Here is a 16,971-nt window from a genome sequence, read left to right as displayed (position 1 = left end):
TCAGATTCCCAGGGTCTGTCGGTCCAAGAAGGAAGCCCGGTCCTTCACGCAAGTCGGCGAAGGCGACGGGCCAGCTGAGAGAACAGGCCGCGCACGCGCCTATCTACCCCCTGCCTAGCCCATGAAGGGCTTCCCATGGGCTCCTATTTTACTGGTAGGCCTTATTGGGCTATAGTGACAAGGGCCTTGCGGATGAGAAACCAGGCCCGTTTGGAACGTTGGACTTGGGGAGGTTTTTTTAAAAAGGGCATAAAAAATAAAATTCGAAAAAGGGAGCCGGATAGGAAAAATTCGGAAAATGGGTACCTCCCGCCCGTTAATCGGGGGGAGGCGTGGGGCCGGGGACCCCCCGCCCACCCAGCGGGCGGGAGGTCCCAAAAAATTTCGAGACCCCTCCCGAGGGCCTCTTCACGAACTCAACGCGGCCTCCTGAGGCAGGCCTCCCGCCCGGCTAGTTGGCGAGAGGCATCCCGCCCGGCCAGTGGGCGGGAGGTGCCACTGCTTATGATTTTTGTTATATTTTCTTGAAATTTATGTTTCACAAACTATTTGAAATTCAGACTTTTTTCAAATACAAGATTTATTCGCCATACTCTTATGTATGCATATAAAATTTTAATTCAATTTTATGAAGAAGATTACGGTATCTAAAACTCGTACGAAGATGGTTAAATGATAATGTTTTGCAACGTAGAATCCAAATATTAGGATAGTACGATACAAATACACATCCAGATCTGATACAAACTCAACGCGGCAAATATTACACATGAGCAAACAACGTTCAAATAAAATTACAACTAAATGATGCCTGATGACGTAGTAGCACTCGATCGGCGACGTCTCCCACTCCTTGATGTAACCGGAGGTCTTCCATCCTGTAGCATCACCTGTTGGGCCAGCTTCAGCAGAACTAGGGCCAGCGTCATTGTTTGCACAACGTTTATATGTGTGTCCAATCTGATTACATGCACTGCAGCGTTGTATTCTCGGATGGAGCTCTGACTCATCCATATCATTACGAATACGCCGTGTCTGACGGCGCCCTCTCTTAACCCGTGCTGATCTTGGGTCTGGAATATATATAACAGGATTCGCTGTCTCAGTGAACGATCCAACCAAACGGAACCCATAGATCTCATACCACCAGGTGCTGGCAATTGTCTCCTTTCTAAAGTAACGGGAAACATATATATCGATAGGATGTCGAATATCCGCACAAGCAGCCATTACATGAGAATACGGTACGTGCAGCAACTTTGGCCTCATGCATGAGTAACAACAAGTTCCATCAAACTTGAGAATGCACTCCTTTACAGGAGTTTGACGTCTCATGCCACGTCGCGCTCTGTCTTTAGGAGATACCTCAAACTTGAGCTCCTGTGTACCACATTGCCGTACATGGTGTAGCCGGGCGCTAGCTGCCTTCTTAGTCATATATTCTGTCATCATTTTCCTAAAATATCTGTCAGGATCTTGCACGAATGCCTGATTTTTAGTGAACCGATCTCTAAAGTAATCGGTACACCACCGGACGATGAATTCCACAATTGCAACCAGTGGAAGCTCACGAACACCACGTAGCACCCAATTGTAAACCTCGACGAAGTTGGTGGTCATTATGTCGTACCTTGCACCATCGGTATCGTAAAGTAACGTCCACTTCTCTTTCGGCTCATTCTCAATCCATTCAGAAAAAGTTTTCACCACTGACCCAGACCTTCTGCGAGTACGTGCAGTATCTGTTGGCAAAGGACATAAAGCCTCTGCTTCATCCTGTGCAGTTCTGTTTTTTGATGTGTCCTCGCTTCTTTTCTTCCCGGTCAGTTCATCAAGTTTCTGCCACTGCTTGTAAAATTTTTGTTGATTTGTTTCCTTGCATAGCCTCTTGAACATATCCATAAGGTGCTTGTTCTTAAAATGCCTGAAAAAGTTTGCACCGATATGTTTTGCACTTCACGTCTTGCTGTACGAGTGAAAGCATCTAGGCCCCTAATTCGTGTTTTGGTAATTAATGATAACGGTTTGTGGATTAACAATTCTTCTTGAGAAAATGAGTATAGGTTGATCCACGGATGAATGAGAGTTATTTGCGAACGTGTGGATTTTTGGAGACGATGAGAAAAGTTTGGGCTCAAGGCAAAGGTATAAAATAGGGTCTTTTGAATTTTACCGGTCACAAGGTGTTTAGTGGATGATAAGTGACCGGATTTGTTGGATAGATAGCCGTACTATCAAGAGGGGTCATGTACTCGTGCTTGACAGGTCTCTAGTGCCATTTTGCTCAAAATATCTAAGTGCATGCATGAGGGCTAACTACGCTTTGCCGGGTTTTGAAAAGAACATATTTGAGTGCTGACTGCTCAAGCGCGGACGGTCCGCCCCTCGGGTGCGGACGGTCCGCTACCGTTTCAGAAGGCTTAGTGGAAATATCTTGTGGCTGGCGGACGGTCCGGCTCTCCTGGGCGGACGGTCCGCCACTCTAACTCTTTTTCGTTCCAGAAAGGATGTTCTCTGGTCTGTCTGAATTGTGTGGCCCGCGGACGGTCCGCGGATGTGGCGCGAACGGTCCGCAGGCTCTCTGTTAACTTGATCCAGAAACATTGTTGTCTCTGCTTGTTCTTCTAGGATGAACGGCGGACGGTCCGCCCTTTGGTGGCGGACGGTCCGCTGGCTAATTTCAAGTTTGTTCCAGAGACTCTCATGCCTCTGGAGTTGTGGAACTCTTAACTGCGGACGGTCCGCTGGTTGGGAGCGGACGGTCCGCCAGGGCTGTAACGGCTAGTTCTGACACGCATTAAATGCTCTCTGGCTCTCTGGTTTATAACGGCGGACGGTCCGGTTTTTTAAACCGGACGGTCCGCGATCTCGCAGAAAAGACTGTAACGCTAGTTTTTGATGGGATGTCTATATATACCCAATGCCCGGCCTTTGGGTCGTTCTTTTAGCCATTTGGACTGCAGTCTTGACCCTCTAGAGCTAAGACATCCCTCTCTCTCACACACTTGCTAAGGATTTGCATTTTTGAGAGTGAGAATGCTTTCTAGTGCATTGCATCAAGAGTTTGAGCTTTGTGGCACTAGAGAATCTTCAAGCAAGGATTATTGGCTTGTTACTCTTGGGAGTTGCCGCTCCCTAGACGGCTTGGAGAAGGTGATTTCGTGGAGCTTCTTGAAGGAGACTGTTGAGAAGCCCCGATTTCGGTTGTGAGAGGTTTTGTGCTCACCTCACCGGAGTGGTGAAGAGCAACTATAGTGAAATCGAGGTGTGGGGTGGTTCCTTGTTTCTAGCCGGCTCAAGATCAAGAGGTTCTTGATAGAGAAGCGGTTGATTCTTGGAATCCACCTCAACGTGGATTAGGGGTGACCGGCAAGTCATCGACACTACGGGATAAATTTGTGTGTCAAGCTTGGTTATTTCTCTAGCTCTCTTTAATTGTTGTTATTTTGAGAAATTTACTTTACTAGAGCTTGAATTGTATTTTGTCACCCTAGGTTGCAAACCTTTCTAGACATAGTAGTAGCATGACATAGGGCTTTCTTTTGTTACTAATTAAATTTCTCTAGTGTTGTTGATTTTAGTTCTAAACCGCCTATTCACCCCCCCTCTAGTCGGTGTTCTTAATCCTACAACGAGATGGTATACTTGTACTTTTCCTGAATATACCTGATAATAGACTTTGGTTTATATGATATGTTCTCTACTATCATCCCGTACATCTCATTTGCGATGTATTGCGATGTAAGGTTGCGATGGGTCTTCTGCACCTCCCGGCAAATGATATGTGTGCTGAGTGACAATTGAGCATTCCCAATAATCTTTCCATTTACCCTTATAAGCATGCACCCGCCACGGACACCCCTCCTTCACACGTACCACGTCGTACTTACGAGATTTGCACTCGACTGTTTTAAACTCTCGCATAAGATAGATAGACTAGCACTTAACAGCTTCCTTGACCTCTTCAATTGAGTGGTACCTCACACCCCGGACAATTTCATTCTCCCTGCAATCCGAAAGCACGCTAGATCCGTCATCTACGACAAGATGACTGAAGTCGCTGCTTACCCATTCTTCAGGCACATCATCGTCATCATCAGATGAATCGGCATTTATTGCTTCATCCAATTCACGTTCTTCGTCTTGCAGCTGTTCAACAATAAAGGGTATATTCTCGCCCTCATCAGCCACGTATTGAGGTGCTGCTGTGCCACCCTGCCTCAATGTTTGCCTCCTCAAATTCTTCATCAATATTTTCATCCCCCGGAGCAGCTTCAATGTTTATCAAAGGGTTCTGGTGCACACTGACAAGGACTAGTAGTAGCAGCCATTGCCAATGACTTGCATTTTGCAGATAAGTTAACCAGTCGTCATTGCTTGCAAGTGGCATCAGCTCCCAGATCAAAGCGTGAGTGGTACGATTTATGAGCACTGAACACTCACAGTGTATGTCTCCTGATTAAACCTTAATCCCCTCATTAACCAGTTGCATAGGGATTCAAATGTCCTCTCGTGTGGTCTGGTAATTCCTCTGACCGCACAGTTGAATTCACTTAAATCTACCCCATTCGGCCCATAAATCATATTTCCTTCTCCGTAATATATACTGAAAATACCCTTCTCGGAAAACATATCTTTCAATCATTAATAAACTAGTTATACCACATATTAATACACAACGACCCTATGTTTCAGCGATTCCTAAATTCTATTTTCCAGAATCTAAACTATTCAGAATATAAATTATACTAAAAACTATTCAAAACATAACTAATCTAAGAAATATTTTCTAGATTATACTTATTTTCAAGTAATTATACGGCTAGAATGAGAATATACCTCCAAATCGACGTGTGAATAGGGCTTCGCCGCTTTCTCTTCTCTCTTCCTCTCCTCCCTTTCTTTTTTTTTCTGATTTTTGCTGAATAAAATGATATTTTTGGGGCAAGTGGGGGCTTATATAGCCGGGGAGACCTCCCGCCCGACCAACGGGCGGGATACCCCTCGGCCCCACGTTTCCCGCCCGATCAACGGGCAGGAATCTCTTCACGAATAAGATAACTTTCTTATTTGCCAAGAGGCCCTCAGGGGACCTCCCGCCCGCCGGCATTTTTGAATTATTCCCAACCGGCTCCCCTTTTCCGAATTTAATATTTTTTATCCTTTTTTTTAAAAAAGTCGGGACTTGGGAGGTGTTCGAATCTCTACACACGAATCCTGCGCGATTTCGTTGGGCCATATCGCGTCCAAAACCTTGGCTGTCGGATTCTGAATCTAGGGTGAAAAAAAGGCAGAGGGACCGGCCGCCACTCGGCCATCTTCTCGACGCCTCCCGGGCATCTTCCCCATCACGGTCGACCGGTGGCGCGACGACTCCTCTCTCGCTCCCGCTCCAATCGCAAGCATGTTGCTGCCCCGTCCCCAGGCCGAGAGGACCTGAGCACCAAGCAGTGGCACCGTGGCGAGCATAGCCCACGCGGTGGCGCCAGGACGCCGTCGCCGGCCGTTCATCGAAGGGCCCGCCGCCAGTGGCGCCGTGGCGAGCATATCCCACGCGGTGACGCCTCAACGACGGGCGGCGACAGGACGGCGACGCCGGCCGTTCATCGAAGGGCCCGACGCCAAGAACCTCACCGTTGGCAGCCCTGATGCCGACGATTCTGGGCGCAAGATGGGGTTCCAGCATTGGCTGCGCTGGTCCTAGCGGGTTGAGCGGTTCCTTACGGCGGATCGACTTCCACTTCCTCCTGCTCCTCCTCGTCTCCATTGGGTATGCTGCTCCTCTTCTCCGTCAAAAGAAATCTCCATCTCCAACCACTGCAGGTCTACAGCGGTGCAGCCAATTGTTTTCCAACGTTTTGACCCCCCAACCATCTTTCTCGCACAGCTTATGCAAAGCTGAGATGCCCATGACCTATATGTATATGATGAAATGCACAACCGTGGAGCACCACACTCATAGCTGTGGCTGATGAAGGCAACATATAAGCTCCATGAGAAATTGAAAATGGTAAGCATGTCATGGCTTCAAATCTATCAAAAAAATGGATTTAGTGTTGTAACCTAGTACTCTTTGCTTTTTTTTCAAACGTTGATCTTGTTTTCTGACCAGTTTATTAACAAAACAAAAATTACAGTCATGTTAAGTCACTACGATTTAGTTTGGTTTAAGCATTCAGCTTGGTTCTGTAATGTGAGCACTGATCCTTTTGTATGATAAGAGTTGTAGGAGAGTGATATTATGATAAATTTCTGTTTTTCATAGTAAAAACATTGACTAAGGGTGTGTTCGTTTCCTAGGGCCTAAAGTTTAGAGGGGTCACATAAAAGAGAATCTTGTCATTTATAAGTATTAAATAAAGTCTAATTATAAAACTAATTGCAGAACCCTAGGGTTAATTCGCGAGACGAATCTAATGAGGTATATTAATCCATGATTAGCGGATGATTACTGTAGCATCACTGTGGCAAATTATGGATTAATTAGGCTCATTAAATTTGTCTCGCGAATTAGCACCCATCTGTGCAAAAAGTTTTGTAATTAGATTTTATTTAATACTTCTAAATGATAAGATTCTCTTTGATGTGATGGGTCTAAAATTTAGAGAGCAGGAAACGAACAGAGCCTAAGTGCATGTCCGCTGTACTGATAAAAGCTTTCCAAGTATTATAATCTGAATTTTGCACTCCTCTTAAATGCATGAATATAGGTGGGCAACTGGGCATATATATTGAAATGCACTGCTCCTTTTTTTCTGTCACCCTTGAATAATGATATTATAGTGGATGGACTCAGTTACAGGTGGTGAAGCTGCAGCCAAAAAATTAGACACTGTTATTAGATTAAGTAGGATATGCATGATCTGGGAGTACAAGCCCGGCTATTAAGATTTGTACGGTGTCACCATTGATTACTGAAATGCTGCAATGGCCACCCAGAATCACCATTCCATTAAGTCGAGCTGATGTTAACATCATGAAAGAGATTTAAAAGATGTGGATAGAAGTCAAACCCATCATCGAAGGATCAATCTCCGGGTGATCTGTTACATGCCCAAGTGCACCCACTGCCACCACTGCTGTAAGGCGACGAGCTACTGTGCTCTAAACATGGGAAAATTGCTTTATTTCTTTTATTATCCATAGTCATCCATGAATGCATTCATAATTATGTCAACTTCATAGCAGTGCTGCTAATAAAAAAATGTTGATGCCAATAGACTGCTATTAAATTTACATACACATACACTATCAGTCTATATCATTATTCTTGACTAGGTTCCACTCCAACCAGTAAGGTTAAGAAGGTATGCTGCAAGATTCATAATTTTCTCGGACAATAATACAACATTCTTTCTGTCACTGGCTTATCTTGTGTCATCACCGAAAGATATCTAGACCCTTAGTGGGTTTTGGTGGTAGATGACAAAGCACATGTATATTTAATCGTGTTATTAAGCATGTGTGCAGGCGCTAAGGGTGATTAAGCAAAGCGTATTACGAAACATGATCCCTAAAAAGGAAAATGAAAAATAGTGTTTCAAATTTACTTGAAGAGTAGATTTTATTTTGAAATTGAGTATAGGAACACCGTACTATCGAGAGGGACTTTGATCTACAAGTGTTGACGTGGTAGTTGTGCTTAAGAGAATCTATAAAAATTATGAGAATCAAACCTACCACTATAAACAGCCTTCTTGTGAAATTTCCTGCTAAACCCGGAGTGTCCGGGTCCATGTCCGGACATAGACGTCTGGAGTATCCGACATATACCCGGAGTTTCCGGGTAATTGTTCCTCATCGTAAATTGCTCTGAGTCCGGATTCTCCGGACCTTAGTGTCCGGAGTATCCGAATAAATACCCGGAGTATCCGGGTAACCTTTCGCCAACGGCTAGTTTTCTATGAAAGGGGGTATAAATACCCCCGTACCCCCTTACTCAGACCTCTCTCTTGCTCATTTTGACCAGGAACGCCCACAAGCTAAAGAAGAACTCTCTCGTTGTCCTTTTCTTTATTTTTGAGTGATTTTCTTTGGGAATTCAAGTGAGATTGTTGCAAGAGCAAAGATTTGTGCTAGTGAAATTTCATTTCATCTTTTGAGCACATCATCCTTATCTAGCAGATGGATTCAAGTTTGTTAGTCTTGAGCTTCAAGCTCCTAGATGGCTAGGCGTCGCTTGTGAATGCTCAAGCAAGTTGTGAGCATCACGGGAAGTTTGTAATCGTTATTCCTTTCGGAGGAATTTATAGTAAGTGATCTTAGATTTGAGCGTTGGTCTCACCTTTGGGAGAGGAGCATAGAGGTTCTTGAGCACCGTCTCTTGAATCCTTTCTCAACGGAGACGTAGCTCCTTTGGGAGTGAATTTCGGAAAATAAATTCTGTCTCTCCCTTGTGCTCCTTGTTGTGAGACTAACTTTCTAGGGTTTGAGGTCGATCTATTATTATACAAGTCTCTAAAGCAAAGACAACTGGTAAGAAACACTCCAAAGGTACCACTAGCTCTTCTAAATTTATTCGATCCAAATTACAGCATCAATATCTCATTTTGTGTATATTGTTTCATATCCGGACAGTCCGGATATTATCTCCGGAAACTCCAGATACAAAGTCCAGAGTATCCGGACATATATCCGGAGTATCTAGATATCTGTGTTGCTGACAGTATTCAAAGTGCTTTAAGTTCCAGATTAGTCTATTCAACCCCCCCCGGCGTCTAGACATCTTGGGATCCTTTCAATCACTTTATATAATTTATATTTTCCCCTTTTGTTTTGTGAACAGATCCATACTATATCATGCAGTTCTCCCCAATATAGTAGGCGTCAACCTAGGAGAACAATAGAAAAGAGATTCATTATCATTATCATATTTCACAAGTTACACACGGAAATAACTGTTAGTCTGCAATGAGGTTATTATGGTTATTTCTAAAGTTGTGCCAATTGGGTCCCTGAACTTGGCATGTTATTTCACGGCATTGTACATCATCATTTTGGAATATGGAACAAAATTTTGGAATGAAGTATTTCATTAATCTTTTTTACCAGGAGCTAGCCATGCTAAGTCTATGACTACGAGTCATTTTAGATTATAGAACAAAGTTTTCATCTCCACACTTATTTGCCTTGACAGCCATTTCTTATCGCTACCAAAACGTGTAGACAATGAAGCAATGCATCGACCAGAAAGCACAGTTAAGAGTTACTTCTGAAACATTGTAATGCTCCCTTTAGGTTAGGCAGTTAACATTGCACTTGCACCGGATAACTTGCATGTAGGCACTTCCTCATAACACTACCTGAGAATTATTGTCACTCAAATCTAATGAATGGACTGAAAAGGATGAGGTTCACCTATACAAAGAAAAATAAGGAATATCTGATAAAAAATACACATTTAATTCTACATGTTACGTAGAAGTTTTCAACTTTATGATATGAACTCCTTCCCTCGCTCCAATTTCTGCTCCCAAGCCAGCCCCTCATGTGCTCGTTTCGGATAAGTGAAAGAGGAATTAATATTGGGAAGTAAGGCAAATTATTGAATTTCATGAAAAACATATACTTTTACAAGTTGAATTCTAACAATTATCTGGCTCGCTACCTCCAAGATGGAGCGACGTTGGTTTTCTAGTTATTATCGAGGAATAGACTGTGTTTCTTTGAATTTTGTTTGAATTTCTACCCTCTTGAGACCTAAAAGTTTCCCAGGAGGATCATGTCGACGTAGATGAGGCATTAACATTTCTTCCTCGATATTTTCCAGATTTATTAGCTCGAAAACAAGGTTACATTCTGCATCAAGCAGATGTGAAATACTCTATATCAACACCTTCGAGCAAGCATTATTAGCTAAGGGATGAGCTAACTTGATTTGATCTCTTAGAACAATTAATAATCTTAATCTCTTTAAGGACGATAGATGGGTGCGAAGGAAGAAGTGAGGACCTACGTAATGCGCATATCTTTCACTTGCCTCACCAGTCATTGCATATGCTTCTCCGAATGTATTATAAGAATTATTTCCAAATTCCCGTTTTCAAAGCCAAATGCGGCTAGTTTTCTTTTTCGAAAAATTACTTCAGAATCCATTTGGAATCTAAGGCCCCAGGCCTATTTGGAACACACACATAGAATAGAAAAAAAAATCTTATGGGATTATGCTGAAAATCTGAAACCTTGAACAAGCTCCACCGATCTCAAAGCACTGACAGCTCTCCTCCGGACGGAGCGCAGACGTCGAGACTCGGGGACGGCAGGCCAGGCCGATCTGGCGAAATATTTCTAGTCGCCCCCCTCCTTCAACCTTCAGATCTGGCCACTCCCACACGCCCAGTCTCCTAAACCCTACTCATCTCTCTCTCGGCGACGGCAATTGCCATCGCCATGGCCGGGAGGCGCCCAGCCCCGGCGGCCCTCCTAGTCCTCCTCCTCGCCGCGGCCTTCGCTCCCATCTCCTCCGCCGTCCGCCCAGTCTCCGACGCGCACAGATCCGCGGCCGCCGAGCTCTTCGCCCCCTCCGCCGACGGATCCTTCGGCGAGTAAGTGCACTAACCACTCGCTAGTACCTTCGTCTTCCCGATCTCAGCAACCCGGACGCAGTAGCCGTTCCAGCTGGGTGCAGATCGATCTGCCTGGTTGGAATTCTCGCGCTTATTTGCGTTTACCTGGTGGTTTTGGTCTATGTGCACCGTGCAGTTTGGAGAGGACGTATGAGGCGGTGAGGACGTTCCAGATACTCGGGTTGGAGAAGTACAAGAGTGTGACTGGGAAGGCGTGCAAGTTTGCCGCGGAGAAGTTGGCCTCCCCCGCTTCGTCTGCTGCGAAAGATCTGTTCCACGCGGCCCGGATCAGCGGTGTTCTCGGATGCAGTGTTGATGCCGGCGTGTATGATGTGGGTGTTAGCTTTAGAGATCTCGGTGTTGATACTTGTATTGTCATGCTTCATGATGTTTTGAGTTTTTCCATTGGTAGGGTGTCATCGCGAGGCTCAAGGCAGTGATTAAGGACACCAACTCCCTGCTGGAGTTCTACTATACCGTGGGAGGTCTGCTTAGCATCAAGGTTACTACTGTATTTTATGTTTATACTTGTTTGTTGCTCATGACTAGTTTTAGGTACTTGTCTGAATTTTATGTGGTACTTGATCAATTTTGTTGTTTTTCCTTTTCTTTGTGCAGGAACAAGGACACAAAATTGTTCTATCTGATGCAGAAAGCACATTTCACGCCATTAAGGTGACCACATTTGAAAACATCAATGCATTTTTTGTTATTTAGTTATGGCGATGTACAAACATATTCCTCTTCAAATCAGCATTATCTGATATTTTATTGTTGTTCCTGTAGGCACTTAGCCAAAGCGATGGGAGATGGCGTTATGACACTGACAGTGCTGAATCTAGCACATTTGCTGCTGGTAATTGTTCTTGTTCTTGTTCTTGTTGAACTGGAATAAAATGGATCACTACCTGTGAATTGGCAATACAGCAACAACAAAGCCTTTTAGTCTCAAGCAAGTTGGGGTAGGATAGAGACGACACTCAAACATAGGCCACCAACAAAAGGGACTTTTATAAAATATGAAAAAGGCATTAATATGTAGCCGCATGCAAAAGTAATGCATAGCCACTGATTTTCATAACAATGTACTGTCACAGGTATTGCACTAGAAGCTTTGGCGGGTGTTGTTGCTCTAGCAGATGCTGAGGTTGATCCATCCATGGTGTGTTACTCTTTGCTTGGCTAATAATTTACACCTTGCCCACCATGTTGTTGATGCCTCCAGCTTATCTTTCTCAAATACACAACACGATCCCCATTCATTTCAGTATCTTAGATATGATGAATCCGACATCATTTATAACCCTGTTAAAAGAGGAGCATCCCTGCATTCTTTGTGTACAATGTGCTTTTGCTCTTTCGATCATCCCAGGATATTTAGGTGCATGCTGTGTAGGATGCTCTGTTTTTCTTTTTATTTTTAGAATTTGTTGATGAATAGCTCTCACATATCCCACTCTTAGGAATTATATCTATTTTAGCTGTGCATTTGTTTCTAACACTATCATTGGTGTGTATTTGACACTTTACTGATTGATAATCTTGATTTTAATTCCATCAGATAGGAGTGGTCAAAAATGACATCGTGAAGCTGTTTGACACTATCAAGAGTTATGGTATGTTGTCTACTTAACCTCAGAATTACAGATAACAATGATTTCTCTTTTTGTAAACTTTTGAGCTTGGCTAGAGTACCCCATGAGTCTAGGACACTGAATTACAGATTTATGTGATCATTAATAAGACCACAGGAAATTTTCTTTCCTTTCTTTTTGGGTGGGGGTTGGGAGGGGAGGTTTTAGACTAGTGAACTTATTTCACCTGAATATTGTATGGTTTCTCGATATACTTATTTCTCATGGTATCTATGCTTAGATGATGGGACCTTCTACTTTGATGAGAAGCATGTTGATGCTACTGAATACAAGGGCCCTATAATGACTTCTGCTTCAGTAGTACGGGGTGTTACCTCTTTTGCAACTGTTGCTTCTGGGAAATTGAATGTGAGTATCTTAAACTTTTGGCACTTGTTCAGTAAATTTATGTGCAAGCACCTTTCTCATGTAACTATTCAAATCTACAGATCCCTGGTGAGAAAGTACTTGGCTTGGGAAAGTTCTTTCTTGGTATAGGGCTCCCTGGTAGCGCAAAGGACTGTTTTAATCAGATTGAGTCATTGTCATTCCTGGAGAACAATAGGCAAGCCTTCCTTCTTTATTGCTGGAGGAATATGGATATCTTTTCACTCCATTGCTAGTGATACATATATCTGTTTCACTTCTATTTGCTATTATAGAGAATTTCCCCTTGCATGCTGGTTATTCAACATTTTTTTTTTGGTCTCGCCATTAAGGTTTTTTTATTGCTCATCTATTTTCTGCAATTTACAGGGTCTTCATTCCTTTGATACTGTCACTTCCTTCCAAAGTATTTTCATTGACTTCAAAAGATCAGCTTAAGGTGATTATGGCATGCCATCCTATGCGGTATTTGTAGCTGAAATTCTACTATATTAGCTATTGCTAAGAGAGAAAAGTAGCTCAATAAAACCAAGAAAGTGTGGAAACTATAAGAAAAACATCAAATGTGAGGATGACATATGGGGCGTGGGGCCATAATCCACTGACATTAGATGTTATTTTCTGATTTCCATACTTCCTGGTGTTACTGAGCAATTTTCCCATAGTTAGAATTAGTATGCAGTCAGTAAAATTTTACAGTATCTTGATGCAGTACTCATTGCTTTTGAGTTTGTTGTGTGTCACTATATGTTAGTTAGCTCTAATTTTGTTTCGTTATTGGCTATTCTTTTCAGGTTGAAGTCACAACAGTTTTCGGATCTGCTGCACCTCCGCTCAAAGTGAATCTTGTACAGGTGCTGGGTTCTGATTCTAAAGTCATCACCAGTGAGAACAAGGTATATAGCTTACTTAGCGGCAAGCTTAGGCAACTTTCTTGTCAGTATAGTTAATGTTTGTGTTGCAGATCCAATTTCTTAACATCATTCTCCTTTTTGTCTCAGGAACTTCAATTTGACCTTGACAACAATGTTCATTACTTGGACATTGCTCCGTTGAAAATAGATGTTGGGAAATACTCTCTAGTTTTTGAGGTACCTCATACTTTCACTCTATTAGTTTGCATATTGTTGATGTGCTAGTAGTTGGCATTCTTTCTAACTGTCGTGACTTTCTGTACTCCAGATTTCACTTCAGGAACCAGAGCATGAAAGTGTTTATGCTACTGGAGGGAGAAACACCGAGAATGTATTTATCACAGGACTGATCAAAGTTGACAAGGCAGAAATTGGAATTTCTGACAATGACGCTGGAACTGTGGAGTCAGTCCAAAAGTAAGCTTTTAAAAGTGATTTGAGTTCATGCCATTTCATTCAAAATGAGTTGCCTAAAAACTTTGAAGACATTTTGTTCGTCTTAATGAATTGGCAATTTCTGTAATGTTTATATCATTTATCCATGCAGTGTTGTAATGGTCGATCTTGTCATAGCTATACGAAAGATTTGGAAGTTCTGTATTTTATTATATAGAACAACTTATTGTATGTATTTTTCATTTTCAAATTGCTTTATTTCAGGTTAGATCTTCTGAAAGATACAAAAGTATCTCTCTCTGCAAACCATCTGCAGAAGTTGCGCTTATCTTTCCAGCTAGCTACACCGCTTGGGCACACATTTAAACCTCACCAGGTTACTGCTCTTTTTTATATGACGTCCTTGATGCCTATTCTTTTCCTGACACGATTTAGCAAATGTCTTCAGGTGTTCTTGAAGTTGAAGCATGAAAGCAATGTTGAACACTTATTTGTGGTGCCAGGTTCTGCAAGGCAGTTCAAAATTGTTCTAGTTGAGTATCCCCCCCTCCCCCCTCCTCTTCCCATGGAATTTGCTTTGTTAGTGTTCTGCACGATCGCTCTTTATTGCTTGTAGCAATGTGGTTGTTTAGGTCGAACACTTAGTGTCAAAAGTTGCACATACCAACTCACCTGTTCATCCTGAAAGATAGTAAGTTAGCCAGTGTAGCTTGTTTTCAATTATTTTCATGTTTCGTGTCAAGTCATGCTTTTATGAAGCAGAACTGTTGGTATGTAGGTGGCAACTGAAACTGACATTTAAATGAAAACATCATCCACTCGCATTTTTTATGAAAATAGATTTTGTTAAATGGAGTTGGTATGTAGCATCATTTGCTTGAATGCTTCTTCATGTCCTTAACATTTTTTGAAGGGATCAAAGATTCTACATTGATGCTGCGACAAGATTCCTTATATGCCTTTTCGGCTTCTTGTAGGACTTCCTAGGTTTGGTGGAGAAATTTTACTACCTTTCTGGAAGATACGACCTTGAGCTTGCAGTTGGTGATGCTGCAATGGTATGTAACTTTATAATTTTGTCCTACTCCTACAGTCCCAATTTCTTTGAATTGCTGATTTTTTTTGTGTGCTCAGGAAAATTCATTTCTGCGACCTCTTGGCCACTTGGAGTTGGACCTGCCAGAAGCCCCAGAAAAAGCCCCACGCCCTCCTGCACAAGCTGTTGACCCATTCTCAAAATTTGGGCCAAAGGCGGAGATTTCCCACATATTCCGTTCACCAGAGAAGAGGCCACCCAAGGAACTCTCGCTTGCATTCACGGGTCTCACACTTCTGCCTTTTATCGGATTCTTGATTGGGGTGGGTAAAAAAGTCATGCGATTAACGCGTTCCATACATTTGCTTTTGAATCAAAGTGTATCTAACACAACCGATTGATGGCATTCTCTTGTAGCTCATGCATCTTGGAGTGAACTTGAAGAACTTCCCGTCTTTGCCAGGACCGGCTGCATTTGCATCGCTTTTCCATGCAGGAATAGGAGCAGTCCTGCTGCTCTATGTTCTCTTCTGGCTCAAGGTTTGCATATTCCTTGTGTTGAACAATACCATTTCACTTGTGAGAACATGCGCTGATGGTCACTTCCATTCTGGGCAGTTGGATCTTTTCACAACTCTGAAGTACCTTGGCTTCCTCGGCATCTTCCTTGTGTTTGTGGGCCATAGGACCCTGTCCTACCTTTCCTCAGCGTCGACAAAACAGAAGACTGCATAGTGAACAATGCAATCAGAAGTTTCCCGATCATCAATTTTTGAGGTGGCAATTGGAGTCCTTGGGTTCTCAGTGTATTTGCTTGGTGCTCTGACCGCTCCCAAGATTTTCTTGAGCAACTTGAGTTTTGAGGGAAGACTTGGTTTATTTCAGTTGGATTTTAAGAATCCTGATACTAGTAGAAGAGTAGGACCTCACCTTCATGTATGATGATGCACTGATGACTCAATAGATTGGATGTTTAATCATAGAATTAATATGATAATTCGCCCTTCCAGATGCAGTACACGTTGTCCTCTTTAAGTTTTCGTCTCTGCCGTTTGGTTGGATCTGCGGTGGATTCACATATCGATGCACTAGTAAACAGAGTCTAAAACCTTGAAAAGGTTTTGGTGCGCTGATGACTCGACTCCTGAAAAACACTGCTTCATTCTGACGTGTAGGTCAACTGTGAGGCGTCTGATGGCACGATTATATTTGAGTATATTACTTCTCCAACCCAAACTAGTTTTCTCCTACACCATAATGTTTGTACCAACAAAATCATGATTATAGGAAAGTACTTTCAATATCAACCCAATTCTTTTGATTTTCCTATAATAAAATTTACATTATGTTAGATTAATCATTGGTCAAGGATTATAAAGTTTGGAACTTGTAAATACCATGTGCATTTCAATATCACGAGGACAAGTCTTTACCAATATGATTACTCTATTAATTTGTTATTTATGTGATACAAAGCCATAATCACATGTATTTTGTAATACAAATCTAATAACATCAAATTGTACCACAAAAATTACGTATTAATTTGAGTAATTTTTTTTATCAAAATCTTAACAAAATGAAACAAGCTTTACAATTTTATATGGAGGTAGTAGATGCATCTTTGCGGAGGGCGACAATATTAGTTCTCGCCCTAAAATGACTGTTATTAAAAAAAAACTGCAAATGATTTACCGGATTTTACTCAACAGCATAATGCTGGCTATGTGTTGGTCGAGAATTATAACAGTACATATGAGTTAACGTAAGCAAATTATCATATACTCATATAGTAGTGCTTCGCTAACTTAGTTAGATTACATGGCAACACAGGGTGCATCCGAGCATAAAATTCTTATCGATCAGAGCCATGACACATTCGCACGGTGGCGCGATATGCAACAACCAGCTATTCCACGACACACGGCAGGATGTTGTAGTGAGCGACAGGGAGCTCACCGGTGCAGACTGCAGAATCTGGTCGGTCAACCGAAGAAACCGACTAGGCAGCTGGTCACCTTTTTGGAGACGGACTATCA

At 42.5% G+C, this 16,971-nt stretch overlaps 1 protein-coding gene across 1 annotated transcript; it reads left to right on the top strand.

Annotated features, from left to right (window-relative positions):
- Window positions 1-10,297: 10,297 nt before the first annotated feature.
- Window positions 10,298-15,948, top strand: LOC112894652 (dolichyl-diphosphooligosaccharide--protein glycosyltransferase subunit 2). The gene is made up of 19 exons (XM_025962421.1): window positions 10,298-10,544; window positions 10,702-10,897; window positions 10,978-11,067; window positions 11,184-11,240; window positions 11,352-11,421; window positions 11,663-11,727; window positions 12,127-12,181; window positions 12,441-12,568; window positions 12,649-12,764; window positions 12,956-13,025; window positions 13,381-13,482; window positions 13,588-13,677; window positions 13,769-13,917; window positions 14,161-14,272; window positions 14,345-14,428; window positions 14,874-14,954; window positions 15,031-15,255; window positions 15,350-15,472; window positions 15,551-15,948. Exons 1-19 carry the CDS (start codon window positions 10,390-10,392, stop codon window positions 15,665-15,667), a joined length of 2,085 nt encoding a protein of 694 aa, XP_025818206.1. The 5' UTR covers window positions 10,298-10,389; the 3' UTR covers window positions 15,668-15,948.
- Window positions 15,949-16,971: the final 1,023 nt, after the last annotated feature.

This window comes from Panicum hallii, chromosome 5, assembly GCF_002211085.1.
Source record: "Panicum hallii strain FIL2 chromosome 5, PHallii_v3.1, whole genome shotgun sequence".
In the NCBI taxonomy this organism is placed as follows: domain Eukaryota; kingdom Viridiplantae; phylum Streptophyta; class Magnoliopsida; order Poales; family Poaceae; genus Panicum; species Panicum hallii.
Note: the sequence above shows the minus strand (reverse complement) of the source record. Positions and strands in the feature narration are given on the sequence as shown.

Coding starts and splice junctions, on each gene's coding strand:
- LOC112894652 (XM_025962421.1), top strand. CDS start 10,390: ATGGCCGGGAGGCGCCCAGCCCCGGCGGCCCTCCTAGTCCTCCTCCTC. Junction 11,422..11,662: donor ATCTAGCACATTTGCTGCTG/GTAATTGTTCTT, acceptor GTACTGTCACAG/GTATTGCACTAGAAGCTTTG. Junction 13,678..13,768: donor AATACTCTCTAGTTTTTGAG/GTACCTCATACT, acceptor TCTGTACTCCAG/ATTTCACTTCAGGAACCAGA.